Source organism: Topomyia yanbarensis, chromosome 2 (assembly GCF_030247195.1).
Source record: "Topomyia yanbarensis strain Yona2022 chromosome 2, ASM3024719v1, whole genome shotgun sequence".
Lineage (NCBI taxonomy): Eukaryota > Metazoa > Arthropoda > Insecta > Diptera > Culicidae > Topomyia > Topomyia yanbarensis.
The window spans coordinates 450,916,086-450,937,538 of NC_080671.1; the positions used below are offsets into that span (position 1 = coordinate 450,916,086).

Below are 21,453 nucleotides of genomic sequence, written 5' to 3' on the forward strand. Positions count from 1 at the left end.
AAACAAAGAACGTTCAAAGGCGTCAGTGCTTCGACGCCATTGTGCACAGAGTGGGCACGCGCGGGTTCTATTAGTCAGTATCACGTGTTGAACAGCGGTTTGTCGACGATCATCTCAATTGTAACTCAGGAAGGACGTAGGACAACTCAACGCCAACTGGGATCAACGAAATAAAGGGAAGTAATTTGCATGATCTGTGGTGTGACGTTAGCAAGTTGGTTGACCCAAAAATAAATTTGAAAATGGCGTGTACGGGCTTTTTTGATTGCATGTGACTTTCGGAGCCCTTGAGTTCGATTGACGGTTGGTCTTGGTATCTGCTGTTTTTTTCTGATTGGTTGTTGTTCGCTCGGTTGGTTTTCCTTGCTGCTGTCAACTTCAATCCAGGTCTGTTTCTGTCAAGCGCGGACGTAGAGATATTTCGGTCTTAGTGAAGTGAGTGAAAAATAGTGAACTTCAGAATATTATTTAAACTAAACATAGACTACAGTGTGAATTGAATTTTCAGAGAGTGAACTAATTGAATAGATTTTGAAAAGTGGTTCGAGAGTAATTAAATGAAAAATGTCAAGTGAGCTGAAGGATTTAAAGTCGCAGCAGCGACAGATTCGAAGCCCATTCGACGGTGTGAAGCAGTGCATCCAAAGGATCAGGCGAGAGAAGCATGAAGCACATATCGACACCAGATTGGAGATGCTAGAAGGCGCAATGAAGAAGATGTACACAATTAGAAGAAAAATAGATGTGATCATGCTAGATGCAGAGGAGAAGGAGAGACAAGAGTCGAAGGAAGACCCAGACGATCGTGTGGCTCGTCTAGCAGCACTCATTGAAAAATGGGAAACTTAACAATCCTCTGTCATAGAACAGGCTGAAGAAACTTACTGCGAGTTGAGGGCATCGTTGCAGCAACTGCTTGGCCCAACGGCCCATGCTTCAACGTCTTCGGAATCATCAACTGCACCAGTATCAAAAATTCATGCTTTCTCGAAGGTGAAGCTGCCCGAAATTAAACTCCCGAATTTCGGAGGCAAACTTCGAGATTGGGTTGCGTTCCGAGACATGTTTATAAGCCTAATTCACCGCAACCACCAACTGACCGAGACAGGCAAATTCACGTACCTTCGGTCATCGCTCGTGGGTGACGCGCTGCAGGAAATCTGTACGATAGAGATTTCAGCGGCGAACTACAAAATAGCGTGGGATCTGCTCCAGAAACGTTTCGAAAACAAGATACTAATTGTAAAGACTCACCTTGATGCACTCAACAAAACGCGAATGTTACGACGATTTGAGCCATCTGCTCAGTGAGTATGACCGGAATCTGCAAATGTTAGATAAGATTGGCGAAAACACTCAGAACTGGAGTACCATCCTCGTCTACATGATATGCTCCAGGCTAGATTCTGTTACTCTCCGCCATTGGGAATCGCACCATTGTGCTAAGGAGGTTCCCACCTATGATGAGTTAGTCGATTTTCTTCGCAATCACTGTGCTGTACTTCAGTCGATTGCCCCAGCCAAACCCTACCAGACAGAGATGAAGAAGCCTCGTTTCACCGTCAGTCACACTCACGCGGCAACTGAAGCTGCCAGTCGTTGTCCATTCTGTGAGGAAGGTCCCCATTCTGCGTTCAAATGCCAAAGGTTCCAAAAGATGAAGGTTACTGAGCGGTACGAGCAGGTAAAGTATCGTGGGCTGTGTTTAAATTGTCTCTCTCCATCGCATATGGTTCGATTCTGTACAAAGGGTTTTTGCCGATACTGTAGACAGAAACATCAACTGCATCATCTACACCGCAGAACAACTCCGTCCCGCATGCGAAGAACAGACCATCAATAGCGAGCACTTCACAAACACAGCCACAGTACCAGACCACACAGAGTCACAACACTGCACCCGCCACGAACTCACTCCCTGTCGCACACACGAACTTGCAATCACACTGTCACCAATCACGCCAATCACCCACCACAGATCACACTTCCTTGGGAAACACCAACACATTGTCTGCCAACACCTACACTCCAGCACGACAAGTTTTGTTATCCACCGCCATGGTGCGAGTGATTGATCCTTACGGAAACGTCCAGTTTGCGAGAGCGCTTCTGGACTCATGCTCTGAGCATTGTTTTATTACCACGAATCTGTATCAGAAGCTGAACTTACCCGAGATGGCCAGCTACCTGTCGGTTGCAGGAATTGGAGGATCGGTGGTTAAATCGACGAAGATGGTAGAAGCTACGATAACTCCGAGGTCTACCTACATTTCCACATACTGCGAAAACGTCAAGCTTTATGTCCTGCCGAAGCTCACGTCCGATTTACCGTTTCACTCTGTCGATATTCAGCAACTGTCTGTTCCGGACGAAGTCAACCTCGCGGAGCCTCGATTCAACGAACCTGGCCCGGTAGATATTATCATATAAGCGGAGTATTATTATGATCTGCTTACAGGCGGAAAAACGAAACTGTCAAAACATGGACCAACACTGCAGAAAACAGTTTTTGGTTGGATCGTGTCAGGTCGTGTATCCAGTAGTATGGCTGAAGTTTACAGAACCATTTCTCACCCGTGTGCATCGCTCGATCTTCGTGATCTACTTGCAAAATTCTGGGAGCTGGAATCGTGCAACAGCAAGAACACTTTGTCAGTGGAAGAGTCGACGTGCGAAAAAATTTTTGATCGTCCAACGGTGCGCGATAAAGATGGAAAATTTGTTGTCACTCTTCTAAAAAAAGATTTTCGGATCAAGCAACTCGGAGAATCAAAGGCCATAGCGACAAGACGATTTCTCGGACCGGAGAAACGACTCCACCAGATACCTGAGTTGTTGCAACCATATACTGAATTCATCAGCGAATATTTACGGCTCGGACACCTGAAGCTTGTGTCCGATGAAATCGAAACATATTACACTGCGAAACAAAAAAAATTGGGAGCAGAACGAAAAAAAATTGTGAAAGTTTGAGATCCCAGGAAACCCCTGGTGAAGCAATTTTTGAAAAAAATTGGACCGGGCCTTCGCAGTTTAAAGCCAAAGTTTGTATGGAGAACTAGGGGTGTTCAAGAGGCAAGATATCAATGAAAATGGTCATCTTAAATTTTCACATAAAGTCTTACATAAAATGCTTATTACATCAAAAAAGTAATCTATGCAAGATTTTAGCTCCATCGTGCATCATTAAGGGGGTGCAGCGTTTGAATATTGTTTTCATAATATAAGAAAAATCCAAAGGGGGGAGAGTACATGAAATGTAGAAAATCGAAAAAAAAATTGTCGAAATATGTCTAAAAATAGCATGAAACATCAGCATCTAGTCTCAAAACAAACGAAAACCGCACTAAAATCTAAATTTTTTTTAGATCCAAGGACCCCTATGATTGAAAAAAAATCCCATCGAACTGGGCTTGGGAGCATCACAAATACAAAGATGGCAGGGATTTGGGGTTCCAACAAAATCACCGTGAAAAAATTTTGAAAAAAAAATTGGAACGGGACTTCACAGTTTACAACCAAAGCTTTGTAAAATGGACATTTTTGATCGAACTTTTCCAACTTGACTTGGGAGCCGAACAAATAAAAAGATGGCGGGGATTTACGGTTCCAACTAAATAGTCATGAAGAAAATTTTGAAAAAAATTGGAACGGAGCTTTATAGTTTAAAACCAAATTTTGGTGAAATTTTTAAAAATTTGCATATTTCAGGGGAAAATGGACATTTTTGATCGAATTTGTTCAACGAACTGGTCTTGGGAGCAGAACAAATAAAAAGATGGCGGGGATTTAGGGCTCCAACTATATCATCGTGGAGATATTATTGGAAAAAATTGGAACTGGACTTCACAGTTTAAAACCAAAGTTTTGTGAATAGCTAACCAGAGAGATCGAGGATAGCTAACCAGAGGGATCTCTGATTGGAACGATGCTGAAGGGGTTCGTTCAACGGAGATCTAGCGCTAGAAAATTAGCCGCACGACCAGACAACATCTACTATCTACGATCCCAACAACCACTATCTACGACCCCAATAAGCCAGATATGCGTATTCAACGTGTGCGCATGGACATAACCCGAGATATCACCCGGAAAAAGTCACAACCTTCATCCATCCCCTATAACCAGTGTTTGTTGATATCTTTGGGCTTCCTAAACATTCATTGTTCCACGAAATTTGTCAATTTTTAAGCATGCTCTAGTCAGAAACTCGGAAAAGCTCGTTGAAGCGCGATCTTTCATAAAAATCACCTTCTAATGCCTAAGTGTCCACCTTCTCATTACCATTCTAATCTAAGTGTCTCCTTCTCATTACTCGGAATAGAGCAATGCGAAAGAACTCAAACTAATAGTATCTGGTATCTGGTAATATGGTTCGATTTTTCTGATAAAGCAATGGAGAGTCCCCTTGGAACTGTAACGATGTGAGTATGGTCGTTGATATGTAAACATAAAACCATAAGTTTTGTGGGGAGAATATTTGCAGCACAGCCTCTTTTATGATTGCTGTCTCCGTTACTATCATAATAATTAGCATAAAAGCTATACATAGCTCTCGCCATCTGACGAATTTTAAGGTGATATGCGCACTACAATGCTTAGCGCTAGCATCTTTGCTGTCAGATAAATGTGTGTATTTAAAGAATAATCATTACTTTTATATACAGTATTATCATTTCATCGCGAAACGGCTATTGTTTGAATATGAATCTACAGAAAATACTGTTGTCGGCCGAAAAAGAATTCTTTGTACCGACTATTCCGATCAAAGGTTCAAATCGAGTACACAACGTAGGACCTAGTCACCAGACGAAATATGGTTTCTCTCTTTAATTCGTCGACGAACCGATGTCAATAACCGCGTTTTCTAGCTTTCATCAAAACTTTCATTTGTGTTTCTAACATTGCGTATGTTCGGAAAAATTCAAGTAATCCGACACGTTCAAAAAGTACTTATAGGACTTTTTCGCGTACAATTCTGAGCATTCTCTGTCACCACGGAAGGGAAGACCGTCCACGATTGTTCGCGCCGGGTACTCGTTTCATCTGACCTTTAATCGCAGTGTAGAGAATCTATCCAGTCAAAACGCTGTACGCTTCCAACGGAGGAATAACGCAATGCATTGTGTAAAACCTAAGAAAATAATAGGACTGAAAAATAGACACTTGGAGTTTCGAATGTCCCTGGGGACTTTTCGAGACCAGCAGTCACTGTTGTAACAGCACCCGTCAGGCCTTTATGAGGAAGCTTAGGAGAGGAAATGATTCTTCTCTTTCAATAGTTTATAGGCCCATTAGTTACAATGGAATTTTTAGAATCTCGCTCTTTAATTAACAAAGAAGCATAAAAATTAGCCGTGACCGGTGGCGTATCCCTCTTTAGCATTTTTTCTCGGAGAGTTCCAAAAAAATGCTTCAGTTTTTCCCAGTGTAATTAATATGCGGAATAAGTTGACAGTTCATGCAGAGTTCTCCACAGAAGAAAAACTGTTCATGATTTTCTTCGCATTTTACACACCGTGCCTTGCTTCTACATTATTTGCAACGACGGCTGTTCATGTCCCGCGGAACATAAAGGCGAACAGGTAGACGATCTCCGTCCAAAAAAAAAACAAAGTCTGGAAGATCAGATCCAGCGAAGGGTTCGAAATAAAGCTCTTGGAAAATAAGTTGTTTTCTTATACTCTACGATTTTTTTTGAACGCAACTGCATGCACACCAGAATTTTCACTGACTGAAGCAAATGGTTTTGGAAAGACTGAAAGAACCAACCCCATACTTCGCAATTAAGGCCCCATTCGGAGACTACACCAGCAATCTCTACCTCCCCGACGGGTACGTATACAAAATACTTCTTCGTACACGTCCGAGTGTTGATAAGTTAGATCGCATGATGTATTGATGATGTCAAATGGCTTATCTTTGGCCTGGAAGTAGACCATTCAGGGACCGATTGTATTAGATGGATATAATCTGTATTGAAAAGGAGACTTATCGGCATTATTTTTGCCATCAGAGAAATATTCAAATCGGCCTCCGTTAAGACTGAAAGGATGTCGGTCGTCGGGAATTCCTTCCCATTAGTCAACACTATCATGTGTTCACTTCTGTACCCACGTAAAGAAGGTTTTATCGTAGAGAACGGAAAAATAATGCAACGAAATTTAAAAGAATGGAGTAATTGCTACTTAACTGTGGAACATTTGTAGTATCAGTAATCAACAAACACATTTTTGCTGAACCGTCGGTCATACAGCCCGTTACCAAAGGGGTGCTTCCAAATGGCCACCAGCTATTTTCAGGGAATTTACATTTTCACTTACATATGCCAGGTTTGAACTTTCGTCAGTACGGGTAGAAATCACTCCGAATCTTATTACCCACTCGGGGAAAAAATGTTGTACCGGCCCTGGAACCAAAAGTCTATTTATGAAATATTGTTGTCAAATATAATTACTTTTGCTGTCGAACCCTTTAGAATGTATCAATATATCCTAGACCACCGAAGTTGGATAGAAATAAAAAAAAATTTTCAAGTTTTTTTTTAAACATAGAAAATATGTTTGAGAGTGAATATATACAGTAAGGTGTAAACTTCAATGTAGTGCATTTAGTCGGTCTCCCTTTACGTTGCTTTTCGATTATAATTAATAATAGTTTCATTAAATCGAACAACTAACCTATTTTACGATAAAAATTGCATGTTTACTTAATTTTCTTATGCTTACAATTCTACATCTTAACCTCTTACAAGATCCGTTACTTTGCGTTACTCTGCCATCTGGAACTGCACTGCTAATATTAAATAATTGGCCATCGAAGAGAAAGACTGAAATAAAAATGCAACTAGAATTCGAATATGAAAACAAACGGCGCATCGAAATAATTACCGCATATACCAGCGTGAAGTCAAGGTTATACAGGCCACAGTTTCCGATTTTATTATTACGATGGAGTAGCTCCAAACTGAACATCTCAATCTAAAAAGTAGTAAAACTTCAATTTCTGTCGATGTTATTGTTTCACTAAACCGACCTTAGCATCCATGCTTTCGTACGATTTCGCAATAGAAAAGTCATCCAGAATAGCTCCAGTTTTATCCGCCTGCAATTAATCAACCATCATTATCAATGTTGGAATATATTACAAAACCCAATGCTTACCCTTCTCGTGAAAATTGCACCACTCTCTACCAAACAGAAGAACTGACAGCAGTAGAAAACCGCCATGTACAACGTGAAACCATAATTAGCAATATCCGGTGTCTGGTTCCTCTTCAGTGGTATAACCACCGCCAGGTACGTTCCGAAAAATACAGTTATGATAACCACGAAATCCTTAATCACTGTCACAAGCAACGAAAGGCCATGCAGATCCATGAATCCTTGTATCAGTTGATGTATCTCACCATGCCAAAGAGCCAGCTGGCGCATTTCAGTAATCAAACGTTTCCGGATCAACAGTTTCTTGGCCGGATTTAATCGCCAGTAGTACTGACTATCTTCGAAATTTTTAAGTTTTTGATTTATTCTCAACAGTCGATAGTTTAACAATCGATAGAAGTGAGCTCCCATGTATCCAACGGAAACAAACATATTGGTGATGGAAGCATTCATTCCTAGCAGAAAACCAATCCATATAGTTTCGTAGAGTTCTGGGTTATCCCATGTTAACAGGTACTGCTGTAAACGAACCACGATTCCGACTGCCAAAGCTAATCCATCGATGGCGAGCAATTTGAAAACGAATCGATGCAAAATTTTAACATCAAAATTTTCGATTGCATCTCGACTTAACAGAATCCACAACTGAATGCATTGATTGTAGAGACTGCGAATCCGTTTCCTATAGACCAATCCTACTAGAACAGTGACGAGTCCGTTCAAATACATCGAACTGTAGGTGGCAACCAGTAGGAAAGCATTGTTCTGTGGTGGATCGGTGAAAATACGAACCCGGAGAGCCATCAGGAAATACTGGCTAACGGCAAAGGCGTAAGTCAGAAGGTACACTACGGTATACACTGTAGCACTGTTCGACAGATGGAAACGTTGATCGAACTCGTTAAAAGTGTACGGAAATATGCCGAAACATCGAAGCACAAATGTGAAAACACTAAGCGTTGTTTTGAACAGTAAAGCTGTATGACGATGCATCGTGAAGTGTTTGTCAACAATAAATCGAATGGTTGTGCATTTCCGTTTGAATATAGACCGAGTGACTCCAACAAATTCGATAGTTAATTAATAATTGATGGTGATAAAAATGGTTAACAATTTCGAATTTAGGTGCGTCGTATTGATGCTTTCTTTCCAAAAATAATTCCAACGCTTTCGATTCGGCCGTTTCCGGAAACTTCATTTATTATGCAAGTGCATGCTGGAAGGATAACCAGCAACGTAAGGTCACAATGAGTGTATGTAATTCAACGAATCGACATAAGTGCCCGTATCTAGCATAAACTGTTGATTTACTTATTGTAGCAGAAGCAATTACTAGCTTCCCGTAGTATTTGGTACGATATGTGGGAACAATTCATTCACAATTCCGACAGTTGAAATTGTACCATTATTATAAGATAAGAAGTGATAGTTCCAACCATCTGAAAGAAAGAGAAATAGAAGCAGGTTGTAAATTGATTTGATTTAGGTCATTATTTTAATCAACATACAATTCTGATTGTCAAACAATAATGCTAATGTTTTTTTTTCGAATTCGATAGTACCGAACATTGATTGGTTCCAGTTCCGGAAAATATTTTTAGGAAAATTTGACCAGCATTTTCCATTTATTATGGAGATTGCCGGCCAATAAATTCTTAAAAGTTAATTTTGGCCATACATTTTGTGTGACTGTAATATTTAAAATTTAAGCTATGGGCATACACAACAATATCCGGTTGTACGCACGTATATTATTGCAAGTACTTTATAAATCGTTCTTATTTTCGCTTTCTAGCTTCATATCGCTGTTTCGCCGATTGAGAGCAGCTTATGGAATTTGCGTTTCAACTCGTCTCATCAGAATCCGACACTAAGTGAGCAAAACTTAACGCGCGAATGCGGAATATATCATAGTGCTCTCCTACGTTTCTTAAACATTCTGTTCTTAGACACCCAATATGATAAATATATTGATTTAGGGAGATGTACGGGAAAAATCTCTTCGGTCCACAACTTTAAACGGCTTGCCATACCAGCATTTCAATCTATGGTACAATATTCCGCGTCACTCTAACTTCCTCACTTCTCAGGGATTTTCAGAAGCCGCAGGATTTGTGTAGCGTAGACGTTTCTGCATGCATTAATTTAAAAAAAAGTTCGATTACTGTATTTTGTGCAGCAAAACTATCAGGGAATGAATACCTCTGTAATATACACTAAAAAAAGGTTTTCATTTTTCACAAAAACAAAAATTTATGTTAAAAATTTGAATTGCAAAAACCCATTTTATATATTTTGTCCACAAAATCCGAATGAGAGAAGAAACGTTTTGAATGTAATTGCATGATGGAGAACTTGTCGATATAAATTGTTCTAAGCCAGTGCTGCATTCGGTAACCGTAAACAGAAAACCTTCCTACACGGTCGCAAGTACTCATATTCGACTCTTTTTCCGTATAAGTTCTCACACTGTGACAGCAGCATATAGTGTCAGTCATACTACGTGAGTGCCTTTGCGAAAAAAATGTTCTGTCTTTTCGCTCTTTTGTTCACTCGGTTTGACTGAAACCTCTCGATGGCAGTCAGTTTTGGAAATTTTTTTCCTTAAGCCTAGCAAAGGAAATTTTAAATTCTGCACGGTGTAAGTCTTTAATTCAATATTACAGTTCAAATACATTACCTATTAAACAATTGGTTTGGTTGCTAACCGAAAATATTTTGACAAATATTGTCTTTCATTTTCCGTCACCGTTTTGATAAGAGCCACGTAAATTGCTCATGTAATGTCATATTTAAAAATATAATATTCATTCTGTATTCTATTGGATTCCTTAATAACATTAAACTATCTTTTGTTTATTCGCAGTCTAGAGCACCCAATTACAGTAGGCAAGGTTAAAATGCAAGGAAATCAAAAGAAATATATGCTGTGTTTTGATCATGTTGTTCGGTTAGTTAAAAATATGCTCTGTCTGTTGATAAATATTTTTGCAGTAAACCAGGTCAAAAAACAACATGCATTACAACCAATTCGGGAGCATATAGGCTATAAGTATATTTCAAGTTTATCAGTATATTACTGATTTCGATCCAATTTAAAGCAAGTGCGAAGGGTCAATAAACACTGGCTAGTGATTGAATCATTTATGGTGACTATATAGTGAACTAGCTAATACGCGACGGGTTGCTGCGACTTTCAACGAAATGGGTGTAAAACACAATTTGTTCCGAAGCGCCATCTGGCGGGCAAACAATTCCCAACCAATAGCACACAAACACGCTCCATAACAAATGCCTACTATGTATAAATTTTGACGGCAATCAATGAAGCCGTTTTAGAGTCCATAAATCATATACATTTTTTTAACAAAATATTTAATACTAGCTAATACCCATCGCGCGTTGCTGCGACTTTCATCTAAATAGGAGAAAAACACAATTTGATCCGAAGCGCCATATGACGGGCAGATGATCCCCAACCAATAGCACATAAACACGCTCATAACAAACGCCTACTATGTACAAATTTTAACGGCAATCGGTTAAGCCGTTTGGGAGTCTATAAATCATATGCATACAAACATTGACTTTTATATATATATATATATATATATATATATATATATATATATATATATATATATATATATATATATATATATATATATATATATATATATATATATATATATATATATATATATATATATATATATATATATATATATATATATATATATATATATATATATATATATATATATATATATAGATAGATAAAAACTACGCTTGTTGAATTTGCGTGGTAGACAAAAAGCAAAGAGAAATTATCATTGCGTTTTCACTTGACTCGGCTGTCTGCGTCTAGTCAATTTTTTTTCTCACTTTCCCTCGTCACTGTTGTTGGTACTCACTATGCTCAGTTTCGGTTGCTCAAGTTCTCTCAAATGGAAAAGACGATCATTTTGATTTCTGACCGAAGCTTTGCGCACATTTTGAAGAAAAAGTGATAGTCATGATTTTGTGCAACTCTGGTTCTAACAATAACATACTTATTGCCTTGTTGTCTCTTGCTGTATTCAAAAACCATCTCAACTCAACTCGGACCATTGCTGCTTGTCGCCAGCCTCGCAGTCTTCGAAAGGTCCACAGGTCGTCCTCTATCTGGTCAATCCACCGTGCTCGCTGTGCGCCCCGTCTTCTTGTTCCTGTAAGGTCGCCCTCAAGAGGCATCTTCACCGGGTCGTCGTCCGACATTCTTACAAAGTGTCCAGCCCACCTCAAATGTCCTATTTTTGCGGTATACGCGATAGATGGTTCTTCCAGCAGCTGATGCAACTCATGGTTCATTTGCCTGCATCACGTTCCGTATTTCATCTGCACGCCACCATAGATGGTACGCAACACCTTTCGTTCAAAAACTCAAAGGGCGCGTTGGTCCTCCACGAGCATAGTCCAGGTCTCGTGGCCGTAGAGGACCACCGGTCCAATCAGCGTCTTGTAGATAATCGTGCGGCGGCGAATTTTGTTCGACCGGAGCGTCCTCCGGAGTTCAAAGTAGACACGATTTCCCTCCAATATCCGTCTCTGATTTTCTCTGCTGGTAGCATTGTCGGCGGTTGACCATCTCGATTTCGGCACCGTCAATCCGAACTCGGGATGGGAGGTTCACATTGTCGTCTCTAGAACCTCTTCCTCTCATGTATTTTGTCTTCGAAACGTTGATGGCAAGTCCAATCCTGCTGGCTTTAGCTTTCAGTCTGATGTACGTTTCCGACATCGCCTCAAAGTTCCGTGTCATTATGTCAACGTCATCGGCGAAGCCAAGAAGCTGGACGGACTTCTTGAAGAACGTGCCACTCGTGTCTATTCCCGCTCTTCTATTACACCTTCTAACCTTCTAACGTTGAACAGCAGGCACGATAGACCATCACCTTGCCGTAACCTTCTTCGAGATTCAAAGGGACTCGAGAGTGTCCCTGATACTCGAACAACGCACATCACCCGATCCATTGTCGCTTTGACTAATCGTGTTAGCTCATCCGGAAAACCGTACTCGTGCAATATCTGCCATAGCTAATCTCGATCGATTGTGTCATACGCCGATTTGAAAACGATGTACAAATGATGTGTAGGCACGTTGTATTCGCGGCACTTCTGCAGAATCTGCCGAATCGCGAATTTTTGGTCCGTGGTGGCGCGGGAACCCATGTATCCCGGTTGGTAGTGCCCCACGAACTCCCTTGCAAATGGTGACAATCGGCGGCAAAGAATTTGGGAGAGGACCTTGTAGGCGTCGCTAAATAATGCGATCGCGCGATAGTTGCAGCAATCCAACTTGGCACTCTTTTTTGTAGATTGGGCAAAGGACACCCTCCATCAACTCCTCCGGAAGAATCTCCTCCTCCCAAATTTTGGCGATTACCCAGTGCAGCGCTCTAGCCAGTGTTTCACCGCCGTATTTTAATAGCTCGCTGGGTAGTTGGCCTACATCGGCAGCTTTGTTGTTTTTCAGCCGACCGATCTCCTCCTTGACTTCTTGAAGATCAGGGGCCGGCAGCCTATCGTCTTCTGAGCGTGCTCCAAGATCCGTTACCATACCGCTTTCGTCTTCTGCTGCTTCACCGTTGAGGTACTCGTCATAATATTGCTTCCACCTCTCAATCACCTCACACTCGTCTGTAAGAAGGTTGCCGTCTAAGTCCCTGCACATATCGGCTTGCGGAACGTAGCCTTTGCGCGAACTGTTCAGCTTCTCGTAGAACTTCCGTGTGTCGTTTACGCGATACAGTTGTTCCATCGCTTCGCGATCTCGTTCCTCCTGTTGGTGCTTCTTTCTCCGGAGGATCGAGGTTTGCCTGTTCCGTGCTTGTTTGTAACGCTCCATATTCTGTGTCGTTCCGCTTTGCATCATCCTCGCCCGTGCTGCATTCTTCTCCTCTATTAACTGCTTACATTCGTTATCGGACCAGTCGTTTCCTCGATTCTGAATCGCTGTACCTAGTGCCGCTATAGCAATACTTCCTATGGTGGAACGGATCTCCCTCCAGCCATCTTCAAGAGTAGCTGCGCCCAGCTGTTCTTCCGTGGGTAGTGCCGCTTCCAGCCGCTGTTCGTAGTCTTGGGCAACCCCAGCGTTCCGAAGTTGCGCAATGTTGGGCCTTGGCGTCCGACTACGACGAGTTTTGTACACCATCTAGAGTTTTGAGCGCATGCATACTGCAACTAGGTAATGGTCCGAATCTATATTCGCACTGCGGTAGGTACGAACGTTATAAATATCAGAGAAGAATCGCCCGTCGATTAGAGCGTAATCCAATTGGTTTTCGGTGCGTTGGTCAGGTGATCTCCAGGTGGCTTTGTGGAGATCTTTGCGAGGTAAGAAGGTACTTCGGACTACCATGCCACGGGAGGCTGCGAAGTTCATGCATCGTTGGCCGTTGTCATTCGATACGGTGTGCAAGCTAAATTCGGTTTGAACATTACCTCCCGTTCTACCTGAGCGTTCAAATCACTGATGGCGATTGTCACGTCCCGTTGCACCTCCTCCAGCTTCGCATAGAACGCTTCCTTCTCGTCATGGGGTCTCCCATCGTGTGGGCAGTGTACGTTGATGATTGTGTAGTTGAAGAAACGGCCTTTGATCCTCAACTTACACATTCTTGCGTTGAACGGGGTCCATCCAATCACGCGTTGACGCATTCTACCAAGCACTACAAAGCCGGTTCCCAGCTCGTTGGTGGTGCCACAGCTCTGGCAGAAAGTAGCCGCCCGATGCCCGCTTTTCCATACCTTTTGTCCTGTCAAGCAAAGTTCCTGCAGTTCTACGACTTCAAAGTCGCGTGGTTGCAGTTCGACGTAGATTATCCTGTCGAAAGCTGGAAAGCAGAGTGACCTGCAGTTCCATGTTTCGAGTTTCCAATAGCAGTCCTTATTTCGTCGCGTAGGTCTTTGCCGGTTGTTCCAATTCGTATTTTCTTCTGCATTGTTCGTAACGGTTAGTTTTCCAGCGCGGCTTGTTGGGTCTTCCCCAACTTCTGTCTCGCCGGAGGACCATCGTGTCAGCTCTGTTTAGAGTCCCACGCTGTCACGAGGACGATAAGAGGAGCCCCCCTTCCCTATCAGCATACGACCATGGTCCCAGCGGGGTTGTTTACCTGATCTTTCCTATGGTTACTCGTACCCCAGCTGGCAACGCGGAGAGGTAGGAATAGAAGTTACTGGACTAGAAGCTAAGGACCACTGTAGCGAACCACAGGGTCCATATTACACATTACCCAGTCATTTACCAACCAACGTGTAATTACGCCCATTTATAAGTTATTAGCGTTACCTCGTCATAAAATATCAACAATCTAATGTTTATCGTTTTGAAGACATAAAAGAAACGTTTTCAGTGTAATTAGATCATGGAGAAGCCTTCAATAAAAAGTTTTCCTAACAGCCCTCTTAAAAAATTGCTCTTGAGTCAAAATAATCTTATTGACCGTGGAAAATGTTCAGTCTTCCATGCCGGCGAAACGCGTAGCGTTTCATCGGAATCTAAGATAGTCGGTCAGGATTTTAAAGATTTCTGGACGGATCTTCGCGGAATTTCTCATATGCTGTTTTTATCTAAGCCAAAATTGAGTACGTAAACAGTCGTATGAGACAAATTGTTCAGACTCAGTTACTTTGTCCTCTCGTCGTTTGAGCGGGTGTCAATCACACATAGGTTAATCAATCCTATACAAATTGTATCAATACCAGCCGCCATTTTTCTTTCTCGATCAATATTGTCGCGAGGAACATTATGTTATAACTAGTAGCAACATTTTAGTCGCTTTACATGATTGGTTATATACAAGCAGGCACGCTGTGCGATGAAACAGAAAAGAGACATCACAAGGTAATTAGGCTGTTTCTCACAACCAAAGCCATGTACATATCCAGAACACATTAATACGTGCCCGTTCTGTGAGCAGACTGCACATTATGCTAAACCTAGCACAGCAGCCATTAAGAACAACTTATCTATAGCTATCCATTGGGACCGTACGTCAGATTAGCATTTGAACTAAAAATCGTTGACAAAATTGTGGCTGTGGTTCAGGCAATAACGACAACAGCAAAATGTATACGCGAACGGAGGTCTTAGTGGAATGTACGTAATTTTCAAAGGTTTTCTTCCATTTAATTCCACTATGTTTTACATAGTGGAATCAAATGGGAGAAAATCTTTGAAATATTAACAGCAAAAGTCACAACTGGTACCTCCAAATCAATAGCCAGCATGAGTTATTAGATAAGAAACTAATTCAAAAGACAGTGGGTTAGCATGGCTAGAACTTTGCAGTTTGTCGATGGATTGCATTTTTTATACATCGACTTAATCAGAAACAGCTGACTTTACTATTGTTAGCGGTTTAGTTTTGTTCATGTACTATAACTATAAAAATATTCAAGAGTTATTGAAATTTACCCCTTTCAGATCTAGTTAGATCGCGAAGAACACCACCTATGTAGTATTAGAACATATGACCGAAAACTACGATATCACTAAAGTAGCACGGGGTTATCGGGCTAAAAAAACCTTCGATGCACAGTACAGTTTAAAAATCTCAACAGGATGCTGAAATAAAATCAGATTGCCGAAAACTTTGCAAAAAAGTCATAAATGCAAGCAAACTATGATCAAGTGCATACGATGTATTTCGATGTGAAAGTGGACTTTTGACAAATCCCGGGTAAAAATTTTACTTCACTAAACGATGTAAATAAAATCTAACATTTTCTTGACTATGAATAATAATGAACTTTTCATGGAATAGTTCATCCAGACGCAAACTTTTCCATTCATTTAATGACATGGAGGTTCAGTGCAATTCGGGCCTAGCTTTGTCAGATGTGAGCAGAATTGTATCGACAAGGAGTGGTTTTGCTGTCGAACGAGCCCAGCGCACCTTCACAGTTAAACGCCAAGGAAGACGAAACAGGGCAGATATGGGAAGCTCATTGCGGTGAGCACCACTACTGCAGTCATGTAAACCAACGAACATTCCAAATCCATGGCAAAATCAGTACGAAAGAGGGTAGCTCTCGTTAATCGTGGCATTGAAAAATGGTGCCTAAAGAATCGTCATTTTATAAAACAAATTAACGGTTACCTCTTTCATGTTATGTATCCAACGGAGAAAGGAGATACAAAAAATAAAAATATAAAAAACTTCAAAGTAGTTCTGAGAAAATAAAAAAATTATATCATCTTTGGGGGGCCCTTCAAATGCGGAATCCACAAAATGTATAATAAATCTTCAAATGGCATTGATAGATTGAAAAACAAATTGCAATCCTTGAAGATGTTTCTTGTTAAAATCACTTGTAACTGTCCAAACAAAAGGGATTGGAACTTCATTGTTTTGGCGAAAATGTGTGCCAATGACAGTTCCAAAAATCTTTTTTTTTATTTTGATTACAGAGGTTTTAGCTCTAGAATCATTCGCCTCTTTTCGGGTTAGAGAATTCTCTTTTTTAGAAAAATCTCTAACCCTATGTGCAGGGTTCGGAATCAAACCCAGGTGAACTGCATACAATGCAATCGATTTACTAACTACGCTATGCCCGTTCCCCCGGTCCAAAAATCTGTAGAACAATGAATTTGCGAAAAAAAATAACACATTAAAAGATAATATAAGAAAACCCATTTTTAAGCACCGTAGTTTTTAAATAATTACAAAAAAAGGAATTATTATAGATAGCCTTTATTTAGTAAAGTTGACTCAATTTAATTGTTTTATAACAATGAAGATCATTACGCAGGTAAACTTCATACATCCAAACAGTTGGTCCTTTGAGCACCCTAACCACAAGGACCACCCTCATACCACCAATTCGAAAAAATGCCAACAGATTCCTAATAAAGTTTTCTTAAAACTTAAAGCTAAAGCAAAATAATTGGGCGCCAGCAGTTTTGTATTCCTTAACAAGGCTTTCGATATGGGCTGAAAAATTAGTGCAAAGTTTTATAGTGACGTCGTAATAACCGAAAAAGAAAGTAAGTACAGAGAGGCTCGCAGTATTACTAAGGTCTTTTTTAAAAATTTATAACACAAATAATAATTTACGTCATTCAGGTAAGAAAATGAGGAAGTGGCAAATGATGTGAAAAATCTTGAAACCGCGGAAGGAAATGTTGAAAAAACATGCTCGTTCAGCAGCTGCGTTTGGTTATGTATTTGCAAACGACTTCTTCGATGTGCACGTCGCCGCCAGAGTGTGGAATAGAAGTTGTGCATTCCTGCTCACGTGGTTTCTTAGCTGTGCGACAACTTTAAATTGTTATGTTGTTAACTCACGCAAAATATATGACGCGCTTTCAATGATGATGAGCACTTTCCTTTCATACGAGCACGTAATGTTTCGAACTTTGAATTGTTTAGAACAGGGATTCTCAACCTCTTTCGTACCACGGACCCCTTAAAAATCACCCTGGGTTGCTCCGGACCCCCAAGGATAAACATCGATTTTGTATGCTATCAATATATTATTTTCAGTTTGTTAGGAAACAAGACTTGAAATTTCAATCTGCACTCGGAAAATATATTTTTCTTCGCAAACCTCCAGCAACGACTTCGCAGCCCCCTACGGTCCGCGGACCTCAGGTTGAGAATTCAGAGTATGATCGAATACTGGCGCCATCATGAACAGATGCAATTACGTTCTTTATGTCCTCTTAACTTCGTTTTGGCGTTTTTGCAGAAAAACAAGCGAAAACATAAACGACGCCGAAACTAATACAGCTGATCCACGGTAGCAGCCGAAATGACAGTCGCCAACGATGTTCTCTACCATGTATCTAATTCACAGCGACCTCTGCAATAACATTGCATAGATAATGCCCTATACCGATTGTACCCTCTTACCTATTTGACCCCATTCTACTATATCCGAAACCCGACATCAACAAAATCAGACCGCGAGAGGAAATCAAAAAACGTACGGGAGGAATAAGTTATGTGACAGCAGTAGAGAGCCGGGCTGTAGATTTGGAATGGATACTGTGGCAAATCCATCTACATCATCACAATACTTACCGAGTACATCAATGTAAAGTCAACCTTAAACATTCCGAAATTTTCCACGCTGTACGATTGATGAAGTAATGCCATAGAAAACATGTCAATCTAGAATCAGTAGAAAACATACAGAAAATTGCTTTCAATAATTAAATAATAATATTCCAAGACCATTCCTTTTATGAGGATATCAACATACAGTTCGCTCTACTCTCTCGTCGATTTCAGCTTTGAAGAATCGATTCACCACCAGGCCAGTCTTCTCGGCTCGTTTGGTCAGTAATGCCGATGCGGACACAATGTAGTAGAACTGCAGCGCTTGAAACACGGATAGACCGAACGCATGGGCGTATTTCAGCAGTGGTGGTCTAACGTTATCACGAAGATCCTGCACCAACGAAGTGTACGCAAAGAAGGTCTGAAAACGATTTTATCAACATTCCAGAACGAGCGAGCAGATTGATCATAGTAACAACATACCCCGGAAATTGTGATTAAAAAACACCAAATAATTGTCATCAGCAAAGAGTAGTCTAACTGTTTCACAAACTTTTTCAATACCGTTGTCACGTCCTGATGAAGATAGGCCAACTTATCCAAACTCGCAGCCACTCGGTAGCAGATTTGCTTCTTCTCCGACGGGTGTAGCAACCAGTAAGATTGATCAAGCTCAAAATCACACAACTTCTGAACCGATTCATTCACCTGCAGATTGATTAATCGGTAGAGATGAGCTGCGAAATAGCACATAGCCACAAATCCATTGCAGAAGACCTCCATTGACCACATGAAGACGAAGTTCAATCCTGTCAGAAATCCAATAAACCCACGACCTCCGTACGTGTAGAAACTGCCGCAGATGGCTAATTTCATGCAAAAGTCTACGAAAACCAATTTGCACAGATATTTTTTCAACAGTTTATAGTCATTCTGAACTCGACTTTGTCGGATGAGAATAGTTGCCAGCATAATGAAAACATTCAACAAGTTCTTCGTATGATTACGACAAAGTATAGCAATAACAATGGTAACCACGAGAAAGCAATAATTCAACGTAAACTGAGCCCAGGAGAAATATGCAGTCCCGGACGGTGAATGGCGTTGGTAAAAATTAGCAGCGCGCCAGTAGACATACGCCATTCCGGTACTGTAGGCAAGCATAATTACCACCGAATAGTATACAGATCGTCGACTATTCTCGAACTTATTCACTCGAAAGTCGTAGCGTAGCGGAAGAATCCCATATAACTTCCACAGGAAATAGGTCACCCTGAACAGGATCCGGAAAAGTTTGTTTCGATCCATTGTACCCTGGTGCCGTGTTTGCTCAAACTGATGCGTTAGGGGTGAAAACTAAATTGCATAAGAACGGCCATGTCGGTGCTAATTGCGAGTAAGCGAATTTAATTCATTAACAAATGAGTTAGTTTACTGTCACGCTTCGGATGATGTACGGATCATGTCGAGGGGCAAGTCTTCGATACGAAGCGGTGCTAAAAGTCGTACTTACATAGCTATCTGTTTAAGGGACCATTAAGTACATTCTTTTAAAAAGTACCTAACAAATTAACAGTATATTAATTTCAGAAGAGGTTTCATTTATGATGTATTGGAATTTTATATACATCAAATATTTTAGGTACATGTATTCCAAGTAATTTAAGTACTTTTGAAACAAACTTAATTTTATTAAATACAGGCATGATTATTGTTAAGTATCACAGATATATGTTTTAGTCCTGTTTTTAATTAATATAACTACTACAACACACTCAAACCTACTAATGCTGGCCCCTCGGATTGTTCATTAAAGTGATGAACAATCGAGAAATTTCCAAACTCACCTTTTCATTAAACCAAAAATAATTGCTATTTTTCTCTAGTGCATATATAATACAAAAAAAAATTGTGCAAAAAGGGGACAATACCAATCTTTGATAAATCGATAAATAAGTGTTCGGATTTGGTACATCGAATTATTTTCATCAGTAACTATTCAGTACTTTCGAGCTCTCTAGATGCGATTCCGTTTACCGGATCCATTACGTACTGATGTATACTGAACCGTCCACTAGATCTGAACCACATTTTCTTGCAAAATAAGAGATAAACCTTGTTTTTATAATCCCATTCGTACCGATTTTGGCAGTTGCCGATTAACTCTTCATAATACACTAATCGATTAATCCATTCCTCGATCGACAAAATTACTTCAATCGTCAACGAATGATTCGAAGAAACGAGCAGATACCGACAGTCCGAGCACGTTTAATTTCTCTGAAACCAAGAACGAATTCCCCTATGCTCACAACCACGCTGAACTTCGTACATAATTCACCACTACATTTACGATGTTAGCTTGGGCATACACAACGTGGTCCACAGCATTGAAAAGGCTATTTCGTAAACGCAATCAAGCTTAGGAGTGTTTCTTGACATTGAAGGTGTTTTTAACAAAGTGTCATTCGCATCTATTTTGGAAGCAGCACGAGATCACGGAGTACCTTCATATATCACAAACTGGATACACGTAATGCTTAGCAACCGACATCTGTGTTCATCGTTAAGACAAGTAGAAATGAAGAAACTAAGTGTCTGCGGATGTTGCTGTCCTTGTTTTTCGGGGCTGTGCCAACGTAAGGAGCTGATTCACACTCATAAAAACGCGACGCGACACATGGATAGTACCGGTCCGTACGAAGAGTGCAAATATAAAAACGGTAAGCCAATAGACCCGCTCAACGTAATGATAGAGGAGGCAAACACTGTCCGTCAAAAAGTCGCTCGTTTGATGGGAGAAGAAAAATTCGAACGGAGATTCCACGTCCCGAACCCGAAAGTCTCTTCACTATACTGCCTTCCGAAAATTCATAAAAACCCAGTGTCTATGCGACCAATCTCATCCAGCATTTGAGCACCCACCGAGAAGATGGCTGTTTGGCTGGTGGATGAAATGAAAAAGTAGCCTGTTACCCACGGAAAAAGTGTAAAAACAGCATAGGTTTAATGGATCCCCTGAAAGGATTGCCCCGCAGTATACATACCCGCTGAAAGTTGTAACCCGTGAGGGTAGCACTGGGTAGAAATATACTATTTTTTTGGGTATACGCTCCGTAGAGTGTATTTGTTGACATAAAATTATGCTCACCGCTGTTCGGTACCGTTCACTTTTTCTTGTAAATTTTTATATAGTTTCGCGTTTGTGAACGGTTTTGTGCGTGCAGACAGGTGTAGTA

At 40.7% G+C, this 21,453-nt stretch overlaps 1 protein-coding gene across 1 annotated transcript; it reads right to left on the reverse strand.

Annotated features, from left to right (window-relative positions):
• Window positions 1-8,493: 8,493 nt before the first annotated feature.
• Window positions 8,494-19,522, reverse strand: LOC131681112 (uncharacterized). Its single transcript, XM_058961823.1, has 4 exons — window positions 18,698-19,522; window positions 18,417-18,635; window positions 18,236-18,325; window positions 8,494-8,602 (listed from the first exon to the last, which is right to left on the reverse strand). Exons 1-4 carry the CDS (start codon window positions 19,520-19,522, stop codon window positions 8,540-8,542), a joined length of 1,197 nt encoding a protein of 398 aa, XP_058817806.1. The 3' UTR covers window positions 8,494-8,539.
• Between the last annotated feature and the right edge of the window lie 1,931 nt (window positions 19,523-21,453).